The sequence below is a fragment of the Zootermopsis nevadensis genome, unplaced genomic scaffold, assembly GCF_977971745.1.
Source record: "Zootermopsis nevadensis isolate Lab colony 2312 unplaced genomic scaffold, Znev_1.0 Znev_ptg000061l, whole genome shotgun sequence".
Classification (NCBI taxonomy): Eukaryota; Metazoa; Arthropoda; class Insecta; order Blattodea; family Termopsidae; genus Zootermopsis; species Zootermopsis nevadensis.
Window position 1 is genome coordinate 4,147,776 of NW_028259192.1, and position 27,314 is coordinate 4,175,089.

Consider the following 27,314-nt stretch of genomic DNA (forward strand, 5'->3'; position numbering starts at 1 on the left):
TATGACTCAACAATTTTCTGTTTGTAGACCTGAAGCAGAATGTCAGAAAAACTACATTTCTTATCTGTTGACATGTTTGTATTGAGTGTGACTATAAGCATGGAAGAATGTGAATGTATGGAACTTTTATAATCTTCTCTTTGAAGAATGTAGTGATGAATATTCTGAAATACTATGCACCCATGGTAGTTGTACACAGTTTTCATTCTTTTTTAATAAGTTGATTTCTCCATTACTTTTCTTTCACTTTTAATTTTTTGATTGTTGTCTTGTATTACAGTAAGTGCATTATTATGCTAACACTACTAAAATTCTCGAACTTGAGGTTCATTTTTCTACCTGTTTTAAATGCTGTGTATATGACAGACAAGAGCTGGTTTTATTATAGTGTATCAGTGATTGAGATATGATGGGATGTTTGTTCATTACGCTGAGAATATTACTTTTGTATTTTGTTTTAGCCTTACAAAGAATTATGCACAAAGGCCAAAATATAGAGATCTACTGAAACTTCCATTTATGAAAAAATATGGGACCGCAAATGTTAATGTGGCAGAATGGTATGCTAGAGCCAAGCAACAGTTCGAGGTTAACTCGTCATGCAGTTCGCCAATTCGAAGGTAAGATAACCTTCAGTCTGTGAAGAGCAGTGTGTAAGATGGATATAATTCACATTTTGAAGATGATTAACTTCTTAATTCATTATGTTTGATGAGTTTTGAGGGCTATATTTGCAGATATTATAGCTCACTGTAACACAACAAGAGTTTGTTTCTTTCAAGTGATGTCATATTTTATATTACAGGTGTACTTCTCCCCCTCCCTCACCATCTTCACGGCGTCACACTCCACTACATCACAGTCATCATCGATCTTTATCGGAAACCGTAAAGCAAAATGCTAATGGAGGTGATTCAGGGCGCTTCTCCACATTCCAGAGGTTCGATCCTAACCCCAGGTTTGAAAACAATGCCCAGGCATCACCCCCACTGCAGCAACAGGACTTTTGGAAACCTGTGAAGTCTAGTAGCACTGATGCTGAGTGGGATGCTAACAAAGTGGTCGGGTAGGAGCAGAAATAATTCTTCATATAACACATTGATGTTGTTCCATTGGACTTCGGTTACTCACTTCAGAAAGCAATTGATCTTATGGTTTGAAGAGTTAAATTTCTGTAACTGCCAAATGTTACAGATTTATTCTCGTTACCTTGTTAATCATGTTTTAATGTGGCATAGAAGCAGTTGTGAGTATACTGCATAGACATGCAAGCAAATAATGGAGCTATAGTGGAAGGAAACCACACATATATTTCCATTGAGCTGCTAATAATTCTTGAACTAAATTACATAATCTTCTAACTCCTGTATCTTCATGGAGGCTGAATGCTATTATTTAAGATTTGGGAGTTACTGAATTACTATAATTTTATGAAATGGGTTTCAGAACTAAATATTTACAAGACAAAATGAAGTGGAAGAATATAACTCATGTGCAGTTGATTTTATATTATGCTCAGTTATAAATGCATATATGAGAAAAGTTTCATAAAAGTAACCTCATTCTAGGACACCAAAGTTATATAACTGTAGGCATAGTGCTTGTGGTTTGCATGTGGAGGCCTTACCTCATTGGCCTGCTTTATCTTTATCATTATCATTTCCTTTAGTCTGTCCAGCAACAAATGCAGCAAAGGTAACAAATGAAGTACAGTGCCTCAAAAGAGGATGTGGCCATATCAGGTTTGAGTTTGTCACAGAAGATTTCAGTGTTGGTCTTCTAGGTAGTAATTTCTTGTGGACTTGTAGGTAGATAAGAGTATTTTGAAGAAACATACTGTCTTCAGCCTCGAGGAGACAGTGCGTTTCTCCAAAACTTCGGAATATACCTACAAGTTCACGTGGTGTTATTACCAAGAAGACCAGCGTCAGTGTTGGCACCACTTCACACCTTCTGATTTGTACATATGAGTATGACTGACAGTCATATCAACAGAAGGTCTGACAGCTGCTGTATAAGCTGTCATTGAAGTTGGCAGCTATATATATTCCACACAAAATTTAGTTTTTTTAATTAATCGTGAATATGAAATTCCTTATATTTTAGGTCTGATTTCACCAGTCATGCAAAAGCTTTTCATAGAACAACACTCATTTAACTTTTAAACTCCAAAGAGATTATGTGTGACTGAATGGTAAATGTGTTGGTCTTCCATGGAATTAATTTATTTTAGTGGAAGACATTCTATGTTATTGAAATAAAACGTTCCTAGCATGCAAGACTGGTATTTGCAATTTCTTTCTCTGTCAAATACTGGAATGCAGTCTTCTCATCTCCCATTGTTAAGTAAGCCTAGAAGAATTTCATTTCATTCATTTCCACTACAAGGAATGGGCCTTTGACCCATTCTGGTACATTTGCTCAAGGCAAGAATTTAACAAAATATATTCTGAAACTGAAATGAGAAAGTTGCTCTTCCATACTAGGATTTTCAAAGTTATGAGTTCTCTTCAGTAGCATGAAAACTGATTTTGGGACGCCAGTGCTATACCTCATTTCAGTAAGAGTAGAATTAAACATAGTCCTACCGTAGGAGTGATACACATTTTATTTGGGTTTATCTGTCAAATAAATAACTGCAGAACTGTGCATCTCCAGCTGCATTGATACAGACCAGTGTGGACTGAAGATAATTTAGATATTATGATTTTGTAGATATTTTGATTACTTGACTTGCCATTAATTATGTGCTAAACTAGAAATTGAAAGGCAAAAAACAGTATGGATACCCCTGTCACAAAGCAGTCCTGTATGTAAATTAATTCTACTTCCACCATTCTTTAATTTTGTTACAAAAAGTGTTGAACTAAAAGCAGTAATAAAAATGTTATTAATATTTCAGAATATAAACAGAGGTAGATGTGAAATTTGCATTGTAGTCCACAGTGGTAAATATTTCATATTTACATGCTCTAGTCTTTGAATCAGATAATTTATAGATGTTTAATTCTATTGAGTATGAATTTACTAATTGATGTTTTTTGGAAGAGGAAGTTGAAGCTCTTTAATTTTAATGTTCTTTAGGGCCACCATTAATTAGTACTTATGCTTATTAGAGTACAATTTTGTATATACTTGGATATTCCTTAAAATTAAAAAAATACATATTTTAAATTAATGGCCATTATTGCAGTAGATAATACTGGTATTTCTCAAGTACTGGATATTTTGATTCCAGTGTATTAATGTTTTAATTGGAAACATTTTAATGTATGGAGTGGGTAACATGTTCAATGGATTAATATCGTATTTATTATACATTTATTCTCCTCTCTTTACAGAATTATTATAGAATGTATGCTGATTTAATGTCTATAATTTTTTTTAAGTTATGCATGCCAGTAATACACCAGGTATGTTGCGAGCTTGTTTCAGCAGAAATAATTATCCCAGATGTATGTTTGTGTGGGAGTCAGAGACAAATACAGTATTTATGTATGTGGGGAACACATCATTTTAACTGGTAAATCTCTGCTATACTTCTAAACGTTGTATTGGTAATTCGAGACATCTGATAGAGAAGAAAGATATTGTGTTAGTTTCAAATAACATAACTTGCCTACAATAGCTATGCATGAAATTAATTTGTAAAACACACAAAGTGCACAAAGTAGTGAATGAATTGGTTAGCATGTACTTTGTCGTGTGCTGTTCGTACTGCACTGACTACCATTGATATTGAAGATTGCTGTCTTCTGGGTTATTGCACCGTGTAGTCTGGTAGATTTCCACCAACGTTTTAGAGGTCATACTGCCTCTGTCATGACCCTGATGACGGAGGCAGTATGACTACACGGTGCAATAACTCAGAAGACAGCAATCTTCAGACTCACTGCCGTAAAAACCTCAAATCCTACATACCATTGATATCCCTGGCTGTGGCCATGTAAACTAGAGACTGTGTAATTTTTTCTACCCCTGTCATCGCTTACTTTATCACATAGGATTAGGCTGGGGCCACACGTACTTTGTACAGTCGTGTGGCCCCAGCCTTAAACTGATGCCAGTTGAAATGTATGTTTTATTTATATTATGTTAATGCCACTTGTTTGATGTCTGACCTTGAAAATCTGATTTATAAATTTACTGAGACTAGGATTTTTATGTCCTTGATCTGTTTTTGGAAAATGTAAAATTTTCAGAAGGGATAGAGTGATGTAAGGTATGCATTACCTTGTAGCGTATCAGCCAGTGTTACAGAAGCTCAGACTTGAGGCCATGTTAGTATGAAGTAAGAGTAGTGACTACATCACTATTACATTCAGGGATATGGTTAAGATTACATTTTTCAGTTTGTAGAATTATTTTCTTTGTAATTCAAACTTGCGTGGAGCAGTTTTGGTTGAGGTGCTTTTCCCCTTGAGTTTTCTTCATGTTCATGTTACCTACGGATAGTGAAAGATTGTAATTATGATTCTGTATTGACCCCACTTGTTTAGTAATTGCAGGCAGAATTGTGTGAAGCAACGTGTAGATTGTGTTTGACTCCCTCACATTCAAGCTAAATAATTATAATCTCTGTTGGAAAATAGAACTTAATGACACACAGTTGTAATTGTAGGAATGAACTGTTTGCAGATGGTCTGATTGATATCTTTCTTTGTTATTGCTTTGTATAACATATTTTTAATTGTGAGTTAGTAACTTAGTTTTTCAGTGTTTTGAGGAAACATCAAATTTCTTACTGGGTTCTTTTTCAGCTCCAAACATGTTAATCAGTGGTTACAGGAATCAATCAATAGAATTTCATCAGCATGTTACAGAATATGCTTTAATTTCAATTAATAATTTTAAACACTTAGAAATATGCAGTGTTTTGACTTCTCATAAAGTTCTTCAGACTTGCATGATTATTCAAGTATGTGTTCACATAAATTTTCTGGATTTGTATAAATGAATAAATGTTTTGACTGAATGATTAATGTTTCCCCAGACCTGACTGTACCCTTGTATCCTTGTATGTTTATTTATGCCTCTGCACATCATTTTATTCAGTAACCTTTCATTTTTCATAATATTTTTCTGTTATACTGTACAATTTTATTTTAATTTTTGAAGTAACTTTAATAAAATGGACACTGTTTTTTGCATGAGTAGTTTGATTTTCCTGCATTTTCTGCTATTCTAATATGATGTACAAGATGGTCAACACAAAAGGAATTTTATCATAATGACACTTTCCATAGCAATATTTGCAGGAAGTGAAAAAGTCTGAAAGCTTATCTTTGATCTGTAAGAAAGTTGTAGAAATGAGAAAGGTTAATTTTAATTTATACCAGTGGAATAATTTTGCCATTATAAGTATAAAAACTTTAGTCATTTGTTGTATTATATACTGACTTAAAGTATGACAGCTTATATGATAAATTTACAAGTCTTCAGAAATACTTGTTGAATATCAGTTAAACTTGGTACTGGAATTGGAATCACTTAATTCTTGGACTATGTCCATTGCCTGTGTTTTTAAAAAAGAACACTACATTGTTGAAAATGGATCTGCTTCCATTCTCAGGTTAAAAAGGCGGGGAGGAGCACCTCCTCAGTTGGGTCCAATAGAAAGAGCTAACCTCAATCACTGGACTACCTAAGATAGTGTAATTACATCTATATGACTGAATACGTGCTCCTCCCCCTTTTAACCTGAGGACGGAAACAGACCCAGCTTCCGAAATGTAGCGTTCTTTTTAAAAAAAAAACAAGACGATGGCCAAAATCCAAGAATTTACTGATAATGATTGTAACACACCATTGTAAGTACCCTTTAAAATTGAATTGGTACTGGAAGTATACTTCATTTTGTAACCAAACATTATCTTTATCCACATAGATTTACTATAATCCCTATTTTAGATGCTCATTCAAACTTTATATAAAATTCATGAAAAGGATCTCATAAGAAACTCAGAAAATATAGATGCATATCCCATTGAGAGAAGTATACTTTGGCACATCATATAATTAATAAAATACAGTGAAGCATTATTTATGCCTCTGGGCAATAAAATCTGTGTCATGTTGATTAGTTTTGCCAGCAGTGTAATCAGTAAATGACAGGGCAGAGTAGTAGATTTGTATCTGCAATTAATGGATATCAGTATCAGTATTATAAATTTTGGGCCCTTCACTAGAGATTTTGAGATACACACTATATTAATAATTAGAACAAAGGGAGAGAATATAACTTTTATTTATCCATAGTATGGTATATAAAAACGAAGAACTCAAAATAACTTGATTGGCATGCTGTGGAATGTGTCATTATCACGTTAATGTCAGGAAATGGTACTGCTTTCAATTAAAGTAACATATTTAAAAAGTTATTAACCTCATTTTAATCTCATCCTTGAGAAGAATTTTTGTTTCTCTTATTTCTACTTTGATTTTGCTTGGATTTTATACTGTTGACTTTCTACACAGGAATGTTTCTGCAGTAACATTGTTTATTTAGTGGTATTCTGCATAGTTTACAAGACAATATTTATCTTCTTCGCACACATATGGCACATTTAGAATAATGTATATTGCCTTGCTGGCTTTTACTTCAAATGGCCCCACCCATACATGTGGGTTTGTAACACAGTAACACTTCTTCTGCCAGATGGTGTTCAGAGCAATTCTTGGTTTGCTCATTTGCACAAAAGTTTTAAATTTTACTATAATGATAATGTTTTTAGATTATGGCATTAATCACTAAATGTAACAGCCTCCATTAATCATGCTATTTTCTCACACAGTTGGTCTGGTATGCCCAGAAATATTGTAATGAGTCTGAAGGTTTTCTGTGTTATCAGAATGATATGAAATGTATGTTACTAGATATGGTAAATGCTGGTTTTGTAATTGGTACAATTGGGTACGTGCTTAGAATGATAAATTATTTGGCTACATAAAAATTAAAAATTCCAAAAAATAAATAGTTGGATTGCAAGTAAAACTACTGAAGGTACCGGTATTCCAAAAGCTTTATTTTTGATGGAAAAATGCCTCTAATAAACTATATGCAAGCTGTGTATTTCCATTTCTTCATGCAATAGCAAATCTTCCACCTCAGGTTGAAGATAAGATGAAGAGGCTTGTTTCAAAATCTGTTTTTTGTTGTAGTAATGCACTTGGCACCCTGCATTGGTTTTACCATGTGTTGTGTTTCTGTCATATTATGCCGCCTTCAAATTGCCTATTATAGCATCCAACGTGCTAAATTAAATATCTATAAATCACATTTCAGAATCAAAAACTTGTTGGATGTGCAGTGCAGTTATGTTAATATGCTGCTCATGTCATTATTATGTTTTATATTTATTGGGCACTTTGTTCTCGTACCCGTGAAAGTCATACCAACCAAGCTATATCGTGTGTGTGGTGGAAAATATTGTGTTGTGAACTGGCAAAGGAATGCTTCTGTTTATTAATCGTAATTACCAATGATTTTGGGTATCAACTGTATATGTTGTCATATATTTAATTTTTAATGATACCATGTTCACTATTAATGTTCTCATTGTCTTGAGCACAGTTTTAATTGATTTGGATGGTACGTTGCATGCATACAGTGCGATGCAGTTTATGATTGTGTGTTGGTTTTGAAAGTCTCAGGCACATTAGTTGTCATTTGTGTTTTTAATCAGTATAAAAACTATGGGATTTTCAAAAACAGTGTCATTTATGATTTTTAAGCCTTTGGCACTTTGTGACCTGTACTACATTTGAAGTATAAGATCATTCATATCCATTGTAGTGTGATATTAATTAATCATTCAGAAAACTTCTATTTTTCTTCACAGCTGTGAGTCTGAAGACGGCCATCTTAGGCATAATATGAATTGGTGTGGTGGTTTAACTCTTTGAAAACATTATTTCCTCTTTATTTCTGATTAATTATAAGTACTCTGCATATGCAGTATTTCTGTGATTCAGCGTTAATGAACATTATACTAACACACATTTTTACATAGGAAGCTAAATTTTGTGTTGCTCATGAAGTGTCTTGTATCTTAAAGGAGTAGCAGTTTTAAAATGTTTACAGACTTATAGCCAAACATTCAGTCGTGTTCAACCATGACATTATTTTCCGTAGCAGATACAATCTCTTTGAAAACATTCTCTGTCACTGAAGGCTTTCTAGTTGAAAATTTAATTCTGACCACAAATTATAACATGTTGAATTACACAGTAAGCTGACGTCTCGAGATGGTTCTGGAAGGAGATGAAATTAATAACAGGCAGTATTATCATACCATTTCCGAAAAGAATGTCTCCAGTTATTCAGTCTTTCTGAGATGTCGCACAGAACACAAGACATGATCAATATTTACATAATGATTGCATATATGAAGAATCTGCGTATGGTATAAGAACATCAGTTTATTCAAGCATTGTTTAATTTTTTTGTGACCAGCATTAAGAACTGTGATGTGTGTCTGAATTTTGGCCCATGTATGTCTTAATTCAAAATTTCTTTATGATTTTGATCAAGTTATCCGTCTGTATGACAGCTTTGTCACAGTTTGTTCATCCTACTGTATGGTGAACCATAAAGGTGGTTCAATTGGGAGGTTATATTGTAACATGCGTGTTTGCCTGTGTGAACTCAACCTGTCGTCATGTCAAGTTTTACTTTGTGCCACCTTTGACTTAGTTTCTTTGTGCTGTTACATATTTCTGCCATCAGTCATACCACTGCTGGAAGCTTTCTTTCTCTCTCTCTCTCTCTCTCTCTCTCTCTCTCTCTCCCCTTTTGGGTGGGGGGGGGCAACCTCCATAAGTGTCACCATCTGACCTCTTCTTCTTAACTCTGATACTTCTTCTTACTTCAAGAAGGCTTTCATTCTTGAGAGCAGTAATCAACTGGTGCTAGGTATGGAAAGTATGGAGGTCACTCTTGTTCGATGCTCATGTATCAAACGAGACTGATGAGCTGTGGGGGAAAGGGGGTAGCCAAGTTTTCAGCCCAAAATATGACATGTACAGTGGATGACAGTGTAGAATGGTATTGCACATGGTCTTATTATTTGTGGAATGAACTTGCAGTAATTGATATCATCGCTATCGGAGAATATCTCGAGCCTCACTTTCCCCTTTGAGCAGTCTGCTTGAAACTTCAGCTTTCTGGATAATGAGGGTGATTTCCAGTGTAAGTCTTGACATCATGAAACTTGTGAGAATATCTTTTCCATTTGTACACAGAAGTTTACTCCCTTATGTTGTGATGACCTGGAGTGCTGAATTCTGAAAATTTAACAAAGCGAGCTGACTGCTGCCTTTCATGTTCTCTGTACACCGACTGAATATGCATGGAAAAATGAACTCTGTTTGTGTCTTCTCTACATATCCACACATAAACAGAGATTTAGACCCTTTCATTATTTGGGAACTATAAAAGTAGTTTACGGATTTTCTGATTCTACCACGGATGTTGAAGAAAACAGTGCAACATGAAGAGAAAGAAGTATCTGGTGATAGGGTTATTTGTGCAATAATTGTGCCTTAATTTTACATTATAAACTTTTTATTATTTATAGGTTAGAATATACCCACCAGATAGTCACAAAAGTTGACACAGCATCATTAAATAATCAGAAAACTGTTTGCTGTTCAGTTAGTTCTTCAAAGGATGACACCAGAATCTCATTCACAAATACTCCAAGTTAATTGTGTTATAAAAAAAATAGTAGCTTCTGTGATAGTATTCCAAATGTGATGAGATAATACCAGGCTTATCCTTCATAAAAGTAGCTGAAGTTTAACTATGCATAAATATTTATAAAAAGCTGATTACAGAAATTATTCTTGAATCTGGAGCTGTACGTGAAAGATGGTGTGCAGCTGATAATTCTGTGTTGGTTTGAATTTCAGGATTTCTGTGGCTTTAAGAACAGCTGCTATGCAGGAATTGTTTTTTTGGGGGGGAGGGGGGTAATTGACCAATTGAATATATTTTGCACCTAATTTGAGCCCTTTTTGGATGTCTTGGGAGACTTCATGGTGTCAGCATGTGCTTTGGTTGAAGCCTGTTCCTTTTGGCAATGGATCTGGTATCATACCACTTTCTGTACGAGTTTCAAATATGCTGTTTGCTGGGTGAAGGTGAATTTGGATGCTGCTGAAAAAATTTGTGAGCATGTTGGTCTTAAGATTTAATTATCGATATAATTCTCAACAGGACGCACATGTTCATTTTTATCTCTCACCATTATTTGACATAAACAGAGAATAGTCACAGTTGGCTAGTTATAAGAACAAATATGCAATGATTCATGGAAATGAACTGCACGTTCCTTGTCGTAAGGGCAATTTTTAGACAGACTCCATTTCCCTTTCTGCCATTCCTCCCACTTCTTAGTCTCATCAGTTTTTGTTACCTCTCCATGCTACAGTATCTCTCCTCTTAATTCACACATCACATCATATTACCTTGTGTAAAACCAATTATCTGAATATTTCACATTTCTTTCTTAAGTAACTTCAAATGCTTACAGTAATAAGTATCATATACACTCTTTGTAATGTAAAAATATGCATTATCCATCACATTACTTTACATATTTAAGTAGTAAATGGCTAAAACCAATTATCTGAATGTAAAAAACTGCCTTCTTCATTAACTTCACAAACTCACATTAAACAGAATTATTCCAACACTTCACAATGTAATAATATGCAATATTTCTCACACGGAACTTATTTCATTGAAATTTTTCCACTCCGTGTTATATAGAAGTCTTCTGAAACCAAAGAACCTCACTGAAAATTATGCTTTGAAGCATTATACACAACATTTTGCTATCTAGCTTCATTACGGAGAATTTTTGTATTGGCCATCTTACATGTTGGGTCTTGTGCTAGAGCATTTTCTGTGACATCTCTGCCCATTTGAATATCTCCTCTTTGAAACCCAGTTTGAAAAAATGCAAATAAAGAAACAGCTGAGCAAATGAACAAACAACTGACTTTTATATAATACAGATGTAAACAATATATGTTGAGTTGTTCTTGAGGAAATCGAGCAAAGAGTGGGGATTTTATTTGACTGACATAAACCAAAAGACATTTTATGAGAACTTTTATTGTTAACCCTCAATACTAAATTTCATTAAAATCCATTTAGTGGTTCTGGCCATGAAACATGGCAAACATGACTGTTAATCAGTATAATATGTAATACTGAAATTTTTGTACTGAATGGCAGTTTAACAGCAATGTTAATGTCTCTTATATTCAGTTAACGCAGTACCATTTGGTAGTTTGCTGACTTTTTTGTTTCAGTATTTGCTAGAGAAATAGTGTTATGATACCAGTCCACCTCTACCATGCATGTGGTAATATATTTTGTTGTATCTGTTCTTACAGTGTTGTTGCTAAATGATGAATTTTAAAACACAAAGTGGAAGTTCTTTGATTTTACTTAGTGTATATTTTGCTACGAATTATTGTTCTGTGCTTTTTCATGCAAGACACTTTCATTTTTAACTGTAGTATTTTTAATGAATTTTATTACTAATTTTTTATGTATATGCAATTCTTTAAGCCACTATTCTCAACCTTTTGTCACTTTTAACCTCCTGTCCCTATCTTGTCTTACTTTGCAGAAAAGAAATATAAAATTATCTGATACTCTGAAGAGAACTTTATATAATGCACGTAGAATCTCAATGCAGTGAACATCAGGAACATGATTTTTCACTGTTTAAAGAAAGGCAGTCTCCAGCAAACTTTGTATTTAGTAAGTCAGTTTAATTTATGAATACACACATTTAACACAATTGAATTTTAATAAAGTGTTCACCTATTCTGTACCCACCATGCGTAATTGTTCTGTTGCAATGTAAAACAATATATGAGTATGATCTGAAGCTTTTGTGGCGACTAAGTATAATGAACTATTCTCGGGCTACCAGCCATGTAAAGTGGTTTAATGAAGGAAACATTTTTCATTAAACCACCTTACTCGGCTAGTAGCCCAAGAAGAATTCATTATGATATATGAGTATGCACACTGAAATTATCTCAGAATTAAATAATTTTATACCTTTGTTTGCCAGAAAAAGTTGTTACGTACCAGTATCAGTAAATCATGTCTTGTAAGCTTGAATATATGAAAAAACAAAAACAAACAGAAATTTAGGGATTGTGAATTTGATCACACTGGACAGCATTTAGGCGTGCTAGCCTGTAATGTAAACTTAATATTTTAATGCAGATGAGATGGTGTGTTTGTAATGTCTGCATTCACCTTTTTCTTTCATAATTTAAATTCTTTTATTATTTGATTTGCATGCAGCTGCTCAATTTTGTGTAAAGTTAGTATCATTTGTTTAATGTCTGTGTTGTGATCATTAACTAACTTCATGGAGCGTAGTTTTTGAGAAGCCACTAGTCAGCTAGTGAAAATGTTTCCTGCCTTTTGTTGAACCCAATGGTTTATAAAAGCCTGCCACTGAACCCTGTTCTGAACCCATATTTACTTAATATCATATTTCTGTCTTTGCCTGTTTTACCAAATGCTTCATATTTTCTGGCCATAATTTTACATAAATTCCAGCATGATCAGCGGGCTTGTGGTACTTTAATTTGTAGTAATATTTTCATTGTGTTACCTTCAAGTAATCAAACAACAAGAAAACAGCAAGTCGTATGTCTGGCAGTTGTAGACGGTGAAAACTGAATGGGTGTTTAATTCTTCTTTGTGACATGAGACCTTTTGGCCATACATTCTGTGTTCCTGTGTTATATATTTCATTGTAACATTTAAAATGATATGAAAATAGACCTAATCAGCATGATAAGTGGTTAGAGGGAGAAGAAAGAGTGCAATCTACAATGCATTTAGTTCTGGTGGTCTGTCTGCAGTCCTCCAGACATCACACCATACTCAAGGTGGTGGGGAACAGTTTACAAGTCAGAACTACACCATAAACAAAAAAAGCTTGCTCTACAAGCTAATGCACTATATAGGTGCACATATTCGTATATGATAATGCCAAACCATCTCTGCTTATGTGCATGCAGTTGGCAAAACTGACTTGTGCAGTTTTGTAGGAAGTCAATCTGCTTCCACACAGTGAATGCATTCCTGCCTCCTATTTGTTACTATGCAAGTTTTTCAACAGAACCAATTTTTGGAACAGTAATAAAAATTAGCATTATTCTGAGCTTGGGTGTAGCAAGATTTCACTTGTATTGTATGTACTGAGATGGTGAGGAAACGTGGTTACCAAAAGAATGGGAAAGCCAAATATTTATTACACATGAGAACTTAATGCAAAAATTTTTCTAATTTGTTTTAAGTATTCAGTTATTTATGTGTTTCTGTGAGCCCATTATGCAGTTTCCTCATCTGTTTTGGACATGATCTTGTTATGCAACCATGTATAACAAATAGCATTATAGCTAATAATACATTCATAATAACATTCCAAGTAAATTAATGCTGACCCACTACGTGCCATGGAGGCACTTGGGGAGAGTGGAGATTTTGCTTCAACTCATTCTTGACCTCAGGACTAGATGGAAGTAACATGCTCTCATTGTAGTGTTAGACCCTAATGGAATCTGTGTTAAAATTTTATTTAGCATGGATAACTGGCTGCTTACATAATGCACTTGTCTTAAATGGTCTGTGTTTGTGGCTCTGTGTGATAATGGGAGACCATAATATATTCTTTTAGTACTTTTTCACAACATATTCTGTATGAAGACGTGGAACTTTGTGAAATCACAAATGTCAATTATTCATCACCTCAGACTTAACAGAAATAAGTTGGGGAAATAAAATAAATCCTTTTGAAATGCTTTTTAGAAAATTTAACTAGGCCTAGCCATTTCACATTTTTGTGCCTAAAAGGTTTTCCTTTGCTGTCATTTGAAAATTTCTACATTTTATAAAACATTTGTTTCTAAGATTCTAGTTCTTTCTCATGTCCTGTACATGATTATAGCATTGCATGCTAACTTATGCTTGATCTATTTTCTAAGTGTTTATTGAAGTATGTGTGGCCATCTTCAGGTTTGATGTGCACTTGTGTATTAAAAACCTTGGTCTAGTCAAAAATTTATATAAATGTTTTTAAAATGTGATAAATTTGAAGCAGTAGAACTTTTAAATGTTCAGATTTTTTTTAAAACTTAGTGGCACAGGTAGATGATACTTGGTGTGATGGTGCTTTATTTATAAAAGAAAGTATTTGGTAGGGAGATCATATGTTTTTTGTTTCTGTAGTTGCATGTATGAAATTGTTGCTTTAACTTTGAAGTGTCTCTTTTCATCTGTTGATATTGAATGCTATGGGGAGTGGTGTATATTGTTTTAATGGGGAGGGGACAGGTGGGTGTTTGTGTTTCTGCTATCTAGGAGGCTATTTTATGAGTGTTTGATGTACTTAAACACTTAGAAAATGATAACAGTTTGTGTGAAAGTGACAGTTAAAACAAACATCAAGTATCTGAAGAGTAACACACTGGGATGCTGCATTATAGAGTTCATGTTGCCAACATCTGTCTTTTGGGGAATGTGGAATGAATTATAAGTAAGAAATACAACCATGAATTCTTTTAAAATATAACATAATTGAAATATGATCTTTTTCCTCATTTTACATGCATATATTTTCACTGTTTGTAGTAGAAATGATTACTCTGATTTCCTCTTGGCTTAAATGTTTGTTTCTTGTAGAAATTTTCTCTTTAATTTCTTCTTGGCTTCAATTTTTCAAATAGGTGTTTACTGCAGTTATTAGTATTGTTGCTTCCTTCTAACTGGTTGACATATATGTATTTACAAATTATTGTGCTTATCTACCTGCTGAAACAGTTTGCAGCTAACTTTATTTTTCTTTGCTACTGTGAGGCAGGCTCAAGGGCACAAATTTATCTTCTCATTGCCAGGAGCGGGTTTCTTGGTTCACCTATACCAGGCCGGAAACACTTCCCTTCAGATCCGCAATACCATTATCATCATGGCAACACAAGCCCTCTAGTCCTTCAGAGGTTCTATCACCAACAGAACCAACATCTACATCATCACCACCACCACCATAATTTAAATAGCTATCCTGTTCAGCAGTCATTAACTCACCAGTCATCTACAGAATCTAGCAATGATATTCAAAAGCAAGGTGACTCTAGTGGTGTTGTTAAGAAACGTTTTGCCTCGTATATTAAGTTCCATCTTGGTGGAGGGGATTCTCGTAGTAGGAATCTTCCGCCCCCTCGGCCCATCCGGCATGCTTCACCTGGTCCCCCATCCCATTACTCACCCCTCAGTCAGAGTCCAGACCCTCCCCCACGGCACAACAGGGGCTCATCTACCCCTGCAGATACTGGTACCCCTGGAGCTGGGTCATCTCCTCTTCTGGTGAGACGGAGTTTCCTTGATGTCTCACCTGTAAGAAGAGGATTTGTTGAAGGTTCACCATCCCTGTCTAGGAGGTGAGTTTACAGACATGCTGCATGATTATAGAGCATTGTAATATTATATTTCAGAATAATATCAGGCTGGAAAAGAGACTGCTGTTAATGTACACTTCTGTTTACAATAAAATTTTACATCTGTGTCAAACTAAAATCTGGTCAGTTCATTGGCTACAGATCTTCTGTAATTGTGATAACAGAAACACTTCTTAAAATTTTTACGATTGCCTTGAGGTTGATAATAAGACAGTGTTAATACACTGTGTTACATCAGGTGTTATGGAAACATGTAAGTACCTAATTATGAAGCAAAACATTCAACTTTCAGAGTGGTCTGTATCCATATGATGTGACACTTGACAAATGACCACCACCTGTACTTTGAGCACAATCAGATTCATCAGTCTCCTCTTGCCTCAAGAATTTAGGCGTAGGCCATGTGTTATGTAGTCATCTCTCACAAAAGAAATTGTGTCAATGACACCAACCTGAGCCATATCACACCCCATTAGGGCGTGATCAATTTGAAGTTTAACTCTCCTAACCCTCCCATTGTCTGCTGATGTAGCATACTAAAATAAATTGAAGTTTGTCTCACTACGTGCCATACAGGCGTTCTTCCTGGGAAAGGACCCCGGTACCCATTGTAGAGGAGGCTGGGTGGGCCCCAGAGCCTATCTGGACGCAGAGGCTAGAGGAAAAATCCTCCGCCCTCGTCAGGGATCGAACCCCGGCCATCCAGCCCATAGCTAGTCACTATACTGACTGAGATATCCCGGCTCATACTAAAATAAATTACTATTATTATTATTGTTGTTGTTGTTGCTGTCTGCTTGTCATGTGCTCCTTGCTGTAGGTATACAGTCAAAACATGGAATTTAATTTTGGTTGCTCAATTAGTTGAATTCAAATGTTTGTCCTGGGAAAAAGTGCAAGTTTAATTTTATTTGTAAGTGGCCTCTTTTATTCTCAAGACAGTTTATCAGATCTTCAAATTCAGTATGTAACTAGCAGATGTAAAATTGAATATTTCTAATTTTTATTTTTAAAATTAGATGAAAGCTGGTCCATTCTAAGTTATGCAGTACTGTATAAAATATTTCCACTTTGCCACTTAAATTTTAATAAAACTGGAGGGGAAAAAACTATTAGATGTTGATGAAGTATGTAGGTGTGAAGCTGTCCACTATACATGAATATGTCTACAAGTATCTTAACATTTCAAGAGGACAGTACATATTTTGTAGGGACAGCATCAGGAAAAATCCTAGATATTTGATATATTTTGCTAGATATTTTATGTATAGTATACATTTTTTACTAATCATCTAATTACCTAAATATAATGATAGCAGATAGGAATTGAAACAAAAACAAAAGTATAGAAAAGATGTGGCCGCAGTATGTTAAGCACAATAATTTATGCTTTTCATATTTGTGTTTTTCTTTGTGTTATTGTGTAATCGCGTATTGAAGTGTGAGCAAGTATTTTTCATACAAGATTCCTTTGTTTATTGCAGTGCACAACCAAATTATTCATTACCAGCAAAGTAAATAAGGTTCGTAAGAAATGCATTGAATTTGAATGGGTATATCTGTGATACGCATACATTTTGAATGTAACACGATGTGTATGAAATTAACTTTGTGGAACTGTACCTAACAATTTACACACACAGTATATATAGATTACATGTACTTTACTTAGTTTCTGTGATTGTTTATAATTTATAACATGATGAATCATTAAACTAAGTGAGTTTAATTTTTACTCTGCTTCCTATGTTCTCTTGTGAGGATTCGTTATTTGTTGTAAATGTGTTATATAATTAACTCACACATTATGAAAGGTAGAATATCTTATGTTTGATTGACTAATATAATCATTTTTATTAAAAGATAACTCATAATATTGGTTATTAATCCATCAGTGTTTGTTCAAGCTTTGTTAGAATATCTTTGTCATACATCTCATTAAGTTACTTGCTGCACAACAGCTGCTAGGTATAATGTACATAGAAATCCTGCTTTATAACATATGGCCAAGGAAATTTATTTAAATTGTCAAAAAGGCACGATTACATAGAAAGGATGAAGAAGTTAAACTCATTGTTAGTGCCTAGAGAGTTAAATGGAGAGGACGTAACTGGTCTACCAACATAAAAATTGTGCGCTAAATGTGGAGAAACTTCAAACTGAGAAACAAATGTAGATTATACTGTAATTACGCATAATAACAATACTTGTTCAGTATGTTACACAGTCAGAAACATTAGGGTTGTGGGTGTATATTCCAGAATGGAAGAAGTATGTTAACCTTTAATATTAATATCAATTTCATAAATTTTCATTCAGGATACATTTTCCAACAATTTGTATGTATTCCTGCATAAAGAGTCTGTGTATTGCTCTTAAAAAGAATTACGAAAATATAATTTGACTTAATTTACTTTTGTGTAAATTAAATCAGAAGCAACAGAAGTTTGATTTACTCTAATTAGAAGATAAAGATGAGGTTTGAAGAGAAGTGCTTACTTAGTTTTACTAAACTTCATCTCTCATTTTAATTTTGGTTAAAATCTGAGAAAAATTATGATCATTTTACATGGAGACCTAAATGTGTGTCTGTGTGCGTGCATCCCAAGTGTGCCTCACTTAATATTTATTGGAGCAAGAAACTTGTTAATGTTGTAGAGAAAAATGAGACAACACATTTTATGGTCAGTCATTTTTCTGTAAGTCCTATGATTTCAAGGTAATTTAACAAATGGTTTCTTATTCTGTCATCTTGTAAGTTGGGATCAAATTTTATATTGGAGGTCCTAGCTTATCCTCCTCACCTGTTATATATATATATCAGAAATTAGCATTCACAAATTTTAAATCTATAGGTAGTAACAGAGTGAAGTAACATACCAGAATTGATATGCTTTACACATATTTTCTTACTTGTTGCACTAACAACTTATAAACAGTACAAAAATAAGTGTTTATGCCTTTCTTCAGTATAATAAAGTAAATATATAAATAATATTTATCTATACAGCTTGTATTTTGTAGGATTTGAGGTTTTCATGGCTGTGAGTCTGAAGATATCCATCTTCTGGGTTGTTTCACCATGTAGTCAGACGTTTACCAACGTTTCAGAGGTCCTTGGTACCTCCATCCTGATGATGGCCCAATAACCTAGAAGACAGCCACCTTCAGCTTTTATTTTAATGTCATATTATTTTTTACATCATTGCATATTTCAATCTAACTTGGGCCATGTTCTAATGGCACATAATGTTTTTATTGAACTGTGTGTGGCTTGTGATCTATTAATATTTAAATTATTAATTATAAAACAAATTTGTAACGTAGTGTACATTAGGTCTGTGGTTAAAACGTAAAACTTTAGGGAAAAAATATTTTCTTACAATATTTCTTTATCTGATAATAAAATATCTAAGTGTTTATCAAACTACATGCTTCAGGTTTGAACCTCTGTAAGTTCAATAGGTATTTCCATTTGAACTTGTGAACGTTCTTCTTTATGATTCTTTATGTAAGTAATTACATCTAAACAAACGGTGAGTCACTGGACTGTAAGCTGAACCACCTTGTATTCAGACTATAATGGTCCTACAGAAATTACATGGTACTTTGGTTGTGTAAATTTTATCATCTAAGCTCAGAATGTTTTCGACAACATATTGTACATAAAGGATCTGGATACTTCATAAAATAAATATTTTGCAAATACTTTTCAGCTTAATGGTCCTATATATGAAATTGAAACAGTAGGTGTGTGTGCAAGTGTGTGGATGCATTTATGTTTGCTTATGGCTTAAGGACAGATAACGTAACTGCCAAAATTTGGCACGCTTATTTCTTGAGAACAAGAAGAAATATTAGAAGGTCAAAACTCCAAAAAGTTGTCCTAACTTATCATCTGATTCTTGATTGTGTGTTTGTAGATATGTGTCGCCCTCTCCTCCTCAACCTCCACCTCGTCGACTATCAGAAAGCAGCTCCGTCCCTGGGTCACCCCAGCACCGGCGTGTGGAGCATTTTCGAGCACGATTTCACTACACACCAGAGCCACAGAGGCGTGTGTTTGGTGCAGGAGACTTCCAAGACCTCTGATAGACTTGGAATCTTACGATGATTGTGTGATTGATGTGAAGTGTATGCAGTTGTACCTATGAGTTTTATTTTCATGGCAGTGGCCTAGAATTCTTTATTCGTAGGACTGTGGGAAATATCTTTTTAAATCCAAATAGACATACATTCTTTGGAAATATAACCCAAATTCTACAGTGTTCATAGTTTAGTTATTTATATTTACCTTATTTCCTCTGTAACTACCTTGTTTTCAAAGGTAAATTTTGGTTTGCATTTTTTACACAATTCATAATCTGGGCATTGTATCAGAGGGTTAGAAGATATTTCTTCCCACAATTCTAGGAGATAATGTAAATTAATTAAAGGAACTGTGTTAAGCAACAGTCAACTAGGCTATGGTCAAGTTCTAAAATGCATTTTTATACTAGTCAAGATTTTATGGTGAACATACATACTGATTGTATTTGAAATGTCCAACTGTCTTGTCTGTCAAGTATATTGACCATATTTGTAATGGTTGAGTGTAATTTACATAGTTAAATATCTTATAATTTCATGTTTTACAGTGTTCTAGTTACATAAGGCATGCAGGCATGAGGAAGTAAAACTCCCTGACATCTTCTAGAACTTTAGTTTATAGTGAGAACAAAATTCGTGTCCATATTAGTATTGGGTATTAGAATTTGAATCTGTAAATTCTAATAATGTACCACAACATAATTAGAATGATTCTGACCAAAATTTGATTGGCCACATTTGTATAAAACAGTGTGTTCATGGTGCATGTACGAGTAAGTTCAGACTGGCTGGACTAGTCTTAACCAAAATGTACTGAAATGTACTCATGTTGAATGGACTTGAGTTTTTAGGCAAGTGTTGCCCAGAATTATCTTTAGAGGAGGTAGCAACAAAAGAAATTTTATTGCAGAAGATGTATGTAACACTGACGATGGAAGAAGCTTCAAACATAATAACAACAGTGTGTACCAACATGTAATTAAGAATTAAATTTCTTGTTACAGTATGTTTGTACTGATAGTTTTTCTATAGTGACTAAATTGAGGAGGATACGATGGGTGGGACCTGTACCACACATAATTCAGAAATGTACACCAAATATTGGTTTTGAAAACTAGCGTGAAGAGTCAACTTGCAAGACCTAGTTGTAGATGAGAGGGTAATATCAAAGTCTGTCATAAAGAAATTGCATATGAGGATGTGGACTAGATTCTTTTGGGATATTTTTTCATTGTCTATGGTCAGCTTGACCGTCGTGACCCCTCTTCGGGGTTTTCTTGTGAAAGTACCGTGGTGGCTTTTGGGATTGGGTCAAGATTTTGTAAAGACAGTAATGAATCTTCAAGTTCCATAAAATGCAGTGAATTTCTTGGAGAACCATGTGACTATCAGCTTCTTAAGGACTCTGCTCCATGGCACTGTAGTGATTATATTATTCTTCTTCTTCTATGGCTCTCCGGTCCGTATTCGGTCCATGGCATCCTCAATTCTCCTCTTCCATTTGGTCCGCTTTTAAGTCCGTCTGTCCGAGGATTTGATCGAGGTTTCGAAACATCTTCCTTTTTACGGTGCAAGGTTGTTAGCCTTGCGACCAACCCCCAACCTGGAGGTCCAGATTACCTGTCTTAGTCTGACCTCTCCCCCTCGACCAATCTGGCCCTGGAGGCCCTACTAGTAGCTATACTACCACCAGCACTGAGGTACTCAAGCCCCACGACCATGACAAGGTGCAGGTACCATTAAGTGGGGAGTGATTATATTATGACGGTAAAAGGAGACATGGATAATGCAATACAATTTAAAATTCAAAATTCAGCCGTAGTAAGCCTTGCTGCTGCTGTTAAATGAAACAAATATTTATCCTCCCTATAATTTACATGTGGAAAAGTTGTAACCGCAAAGAAATAGCTGTGTCTTAGAACATAATGCTCATATGTTGATATTTAATCTGCTTTGTGGTGTGCATAACAGAAATATTGTGATCAAATTGGCATACTTTACATTGAAAAATGATACCTGAACATGTTGACTAGTAGTATGGTAAAATGCATTTTAATGAAACAATGCATGTTTTTGTCTTCTGGTTTATGATATTTCTTCAAGCTTAAAAAACAAATTTGTACTCTCCTAACATAAATCATGAAGTTAAGATTTTTAAAATCATGGTACTACATCATTACAACAGGAGTTAAAGCTGAAGTTGAGAAAAATGCAGGTATTCTGACTGCTTAAGCTAGCATTACCAGATGCCCTGTGCCCATGAGTTAATTATCAAAACTGTGTTATAAAATGTTCCAAGATTCTACTTGTCTAAGATCTTTATTTTTATTTAATATATTTTTATCTGTTTTTTTTATTAAATCATAATTGTTTTTAATGATGTAATGAAATGGTGTTAAAGATTTTTGGTTTTTATAGTTACATTATATGACAAGTTAATTAACTCTGATTTTAAATAATAATTATATGACAGAATGCTTATTAGAAGTATTTCTTATTGTTTTATTTTGAGTTGTTTTCTTTATTTCAGTAACTGTCTATATGTTAATTATATTAGTGTTGGTAGTGCAGAAGGATAGATTAATTACAGTGCATTCTGTCTCCATGCCTTAGGACATCTGGTAATCCCAGTTTAAGCTTCCTATATATATATATATATACCACAAGACAGTGTTTATAGCAATCACAAAATACACTAAATTTTAAGTAATTACTAATCATCGTGATATTTTAACTGAAACCACTTGAACCAGTGAGTGTGTACCTTTCTAGTGTTGTATATTTTTATACTTGACAGTAGTCAGTTATATCTTTATCGAAGCTCACGTTTGGAACTTCTGCATATTAAATTTTGTAGCTGATTTTCCTGATTTTTATGATTTACCATTCATTACTGAAAGATATCAGGATTGTACCTTGAAATAGGTAACAAATTTCACTTCATCTCTGTAAAATAGCCTGGATGTCTGTCATTCTTGTTACCAAGCACTGGCTAATCTTGCATGTCATTCTCCCACAAAATAGATTTTTAAATCAGTACTTCAGTTGTGACAGCAATTGGCAGTTTTTGTTTCCATTTTGAAGATGAAGGCATAAGTTGTCTCCTTGCAATTTGAAACATTTTTAACATTGTGTGATATATTAATGTTATAATATATCAGTACGTCAGTCACAGCACCTGAGTGATGTGGTGACAAATCACTAATTTCAGAATTTGCACAAAAATTATTGATTATTTGGTGTGTAATTTAAATTTGAGCATGTAAAGCTTTCCTTCTGGTCCACTTTACGCTCAACAGATGCCATATAACTGTGTGTAAGGATCTTTGCTATGCCCTCTTTTCACAGCTGTGAAGTGAAAATTGGCATTCTATCTTTATGAGCCCACTTCCTTGTTTCATGGCTATATCTGACTTTGTATTGAAGCTTTACACACAAAATGCTGTATTTAGTTTTGGGGTTAAATTGGAGAATATTCTTTTTGAAACCCCAAAATTTGAAACTTTTTCAAAATTTTGGTTCAGAATGACAAACTGTGCTTTTTGCATAATAGCTGCGCAGCTATAATATTTTGGTATTATCTCAGTGTCCATATGTGATTCTACTGCTCAGTGATACTAGAAATTATTTTAATTTCTTGATCATTATTTCTTATTTTTAATTTCATATGTACTGATTATATACATTTGAAGCCCTCATATCCTAATCTTTAATTACTTGTCTGGAAATTGTATCTGTGAATATGTATACTTATAATAGTAGTGATTTCTTATTACATGTCAAAAATATCCAGGCACCAGGCAATATACCTATAAAGTAGCTGTAGCTGAAAACATTAAAGTTTTGAAGATTTCTGTCTTCTGGGTTGTTGCTCTGTGTAGTCTGGTCGATGTTTACCAACGTTTCAGAGGTCATACTGCCTCATCATCAGGCCCTGACCTCTGAAACGTTGGTAAATATCAACCAGACTACACAGCGCAACAACCCAGAAGACAGAAATCTTCATACTCGCCGCTGTGAAAACCTCAAATCTTACTTATAACTCTGTTTTATAATTTTGAATAAATAAAGAAGAAAACAGTATATCTAGCACAATAGCGTCTACAAACAACTCAGATGCTTGATAACTGTTTTACTGTACAAGTTTATCCCCTCTTCATCTTCAGATTACCAACATAACTGTAGCGACTGGAATTGAGAACGCATGACAACAAATTACGATACTCCACACAGTTGGTCACAATTACAGCAGTATGAGCTGTGGTTCATAAATACCTGTGCATGCATATAAAACCTCTTGGCTAATATTGAAAAAATGGGAGAACCCGGGACAAAACTACAAACTGGCCAGGATGCCAGGAATAAAGTCTCTAAACCAGGAATTGTGGTAACCATATCTGAGATAGATTTAAGGTTCTTGTGGTAGCAAGCGTGAAGATGGATTTCTTCTGGGTTATTGTGCTATATAGTCTGGTAGGAGTTCACTGATGTTCCAGAGGTACTTGCTTTCTCCTTCACCAGGGTTCAGCAAACTGGAAGACGGCTGTCTTTGATAGTTACCTGACTGTGTCTGCTGCTGGTGCATATTTGTACTCAGATACTTAACATATAAAATAAAAAACAACAACATCAATAATAATTTTAAAATGTCAATATATTATTATTGTTATAACATCTTAGGAAAACTTTAAAGGATGCCTTCATGTATGTATTATGCCCACATTAAAACTCAACTTTCTAGTATAAAGGTTGAAAAAACTCATGCTTAAAATTATATAAATGTGGAAAATTCACCCACTTTGCACTCTGTCAATGTTTTTTTTCTACTGATATACTTGTTGTAAGTTGAGGTTTTCACTATGTTGCCTTGGACTGATGATAATTTGTCTTGTAACACTTATTTTGATATTCCTGCTACCTCCATTTTGAGTACCTGAAAATCATCAGCCCGTATGAGATTTGAGGTTTTTGCAGTGATGAGAATGTGGATTGTGTCTACTTTATGAAACCATGTAGTCTTGTAGGTGGGTGCCAAATATTTTGAGGAATGTAAGATTTGAGGTTTTCACAGCGGTGAGTATGAAGATTTCTGTCTTCTGGGCTGTTGCGCTGTGTAGTCTGGCCGATGTTAACCAACGTTACAGAGGTCATACTGCCTCTGTCACCAGGGTAATTCATCGCAGTATGACCTCTTAAACGTTGGTTAACATCGACCAGACTACACGGTGCAACAACCCAGAAGACAGAAATCTTCATTTTGAGGAATGTTGCCAACTACGTATGTGTACATGGTGTCACAATCCAGAAGGCTATGATCTACATCAGTCATGTCTCTGTCATATCCTTTTTGTTTGCAATGGAATGAAAACTTACATTTTTCTATATCTGTTTTTTTAAGTATGCTGTGTTGTTTTAACTGCAAAGTTCTCATTGTTTCATTCTAATTGCTTTTCAGGTTTTTTTTCCTTTTGAATGAAGCTAGAAGACATGGTGCCTCTCACGGTCTAAAAGCTAATTCTGCCTACACTCAAAATATCCAGTTGCATTCAACATAGGTATGACAAATAGTATTATTATTTTAATCCATTGAGATTCAAATTGCAATGGTCCTATTGAAATATTGATAATTAAGCTGTTTCAATATTTTTTGTGTGTATTAATTTTCAATTGAACTTGAAATCATGTCTTGGTTGGTCTGCAGGCTCATTCTTCAAGAGAACTATTAGAATATGTAAACCAAGACAACAGCAAGCACTTTCAAGGTCACTGTGTAAGGAGTGCGCCTTGCATCTGATCACACTTTCTACAGTAACATCTTACCATCTAGTATTTGTTTTCAAAATATCTATCTAATATGATGCATACTTGTTTCTCTACGTAAAGACTTATACTGATTTTAATAGCAAGATGTGAAAAGTAAACAATAAATGTTGTACTTATATTGAACTCCAGTGCCTATAACATTGCATTGAAGATAAACTAGTATCTCATCTTATAATAAACTGAATAAATATTGGACACAAATTGCATTTGAAACATATTGACCTGAAAATTTCTATAGTGGTGACGATGGCTTCAAATATCGCAACTGACATACTTCCGTTCACTTTTGCATGTCGTAAGCTCGGAATTCCTACGAAGTTGTCTGAAACATCAAAATGATCTGACGTTGATATGTGTCGTCCACTGCAAGTTTCATCTTTCGTGTTTACTGATACTATATTGATGAAAGTAAAGTGAGATCTGTTGTACAGTCTGGCTGTACTTTCAGCAACAGAAGAACTTGTTAATGTACCTGATATGACAGCAGTGCTTAAATGAGCATAATATTATTTCTTAACTTCAGCTTTGCTCAGTTTTCTGTAATTTGGCCTTTTTCTCTTGTTTTTTTACAGTAACTTTTAGGTACTAATACAGACAACCAAGAATTTAAAGTTTGATAATTAAACAAAAGTGTGTGTATATCTTGTGCCATGAAATGTTCATTTCAAATTTTTATAGTGATGAGTTGTGTGTGAGATATGTTATTTTAATCTTTTTACTGGTTTTTGTTTTGTAAATATTTTGGTGATGCTGCCCAGCGAAGAGATTTTTTTCTCCAAAATGTAATTTGCTACTGACAAATTCTTGCTTAAAAGTTAGAAAATGTGTACAACAAACTAGCTGCCTTTGAGATAACCTTTTGACTGCAAACATTGTAATTGTACAATAGGATAATCAAGTAAAATGATCTGGGAAGTCAAAATTAGTATGTATTATAAAATTAGTTAATAACGAGAAAATATATATTGAGCAGTGATGTCAAAGTTTATTGAAACATACTCAGGGTTACCAGATGTCCCAATAAAATGTTTATAGTTCCTTTTCTTTTTAGTTTGTAATACAATTAAACACTTTTTTTATTGTATTACAAAAAACTAATTATTAGTGTCACCATTTTTCATGCTGTATAGTTTTGTGTAAATTTTTGACGTAATGTGCAGAAGAGTTAATATGATATCCCATAAAGTATTTGTGGTATTTATGAACCCTGATCAGATACACTGAAAATTGTAGAGAAGAATCTGAAAGAAGTTTCAGAAGTGTTCAGTTTAAGGTAAAAATAGAGACAACTGATAGAATGTGGAAACCAAGATAACAGCAAGCAATTTAAGGTTCGGTTGTGAATGTATGTGAGAGGAGTGTCACCTTGTGTTTAATCATACAGTTTTCTGTAGTTAACATCTGTGATAATAAAAGTAAAATTACATGTGTACATCTAACATTTTATGAGGAGGCTGAGAGATACGATTCAACCGAATAATATTTTACTTAATTTCAAATGTAAATTTTTGAGTTTTGTAAAATGTATAGGAATAATTGTGATTAGAATCTAATCTCAAAATAATCACTGCTTATAAATATAAATTCAAACTAATTTCCCCCTGCCACTTTAAACTAACTATGTATTAGGTTTCATGATGTGAATTCCATCAAGAGGGAAAATGGTGAACGAACAGATTTTAGGAAAAGAGATGAGGTTGGATTAAACCCTGTCGCAGTTTAAGAATCTGTGAGGAAAGAAAATGATGGAGATTTCATCTACACAATGGATTATTTTGGTAAGAATTAAAACATAGGACTTATTCTGATGAAAGACTGTCGCTACAGAGAATCAGATTTGTTATGCAGCAGCCCTGAGGATGAGAACAGAGATTGTTCTTGAATGTTGGCAGAAGATATGT

General features: G+C 34.1%; 1 protein-coding gene across 4 annotated transcripts in view; it reads left to right on the forward strand.

Annotated features, from left to right (window-relative positions):
• The window catches only part of LOC110838369 (dual specificity mitogen-activated protein kinase kinase 7), a 42,452-nt gene extending 15,607 nt beyond the window's left edge, over nt 1-26,845 (forward strand). The window contains exons 7-12 of one of the 4 annotated variants that reach the window (XR_002546085.2): nt 462-620; nt 806-1,066; nt 14,941-15,483; nt 19,425-19,635; nt 25,046-25,145; nt 25,292-26,845. Coding sequence is in view for 2 of the 4 variants with exons in the window: in XM_087340662.1 (XP_087196788.1) it covers nt 462-620; nt 806-1,066; nt 14,941-15,483; nt 19,425-19,593 (1,132 nt within the window). In the remaining 2 variants the exon portion in view is untranslated. Of the gene's footprint in view, nt 1-461; nt 621-805; nt 1,067-14,940; nt 15,484-16,985; nt 17,025-19,424 lie in introns of all 4 variants that reach the window. The other 3 variants (XR_015532639.1, XM_022081498.2, XM_087340662.1) reach the window with 3 other exon arrangements.
• Nucleotides 26,846-27,314: the final 469 nt, after the last annotated feature.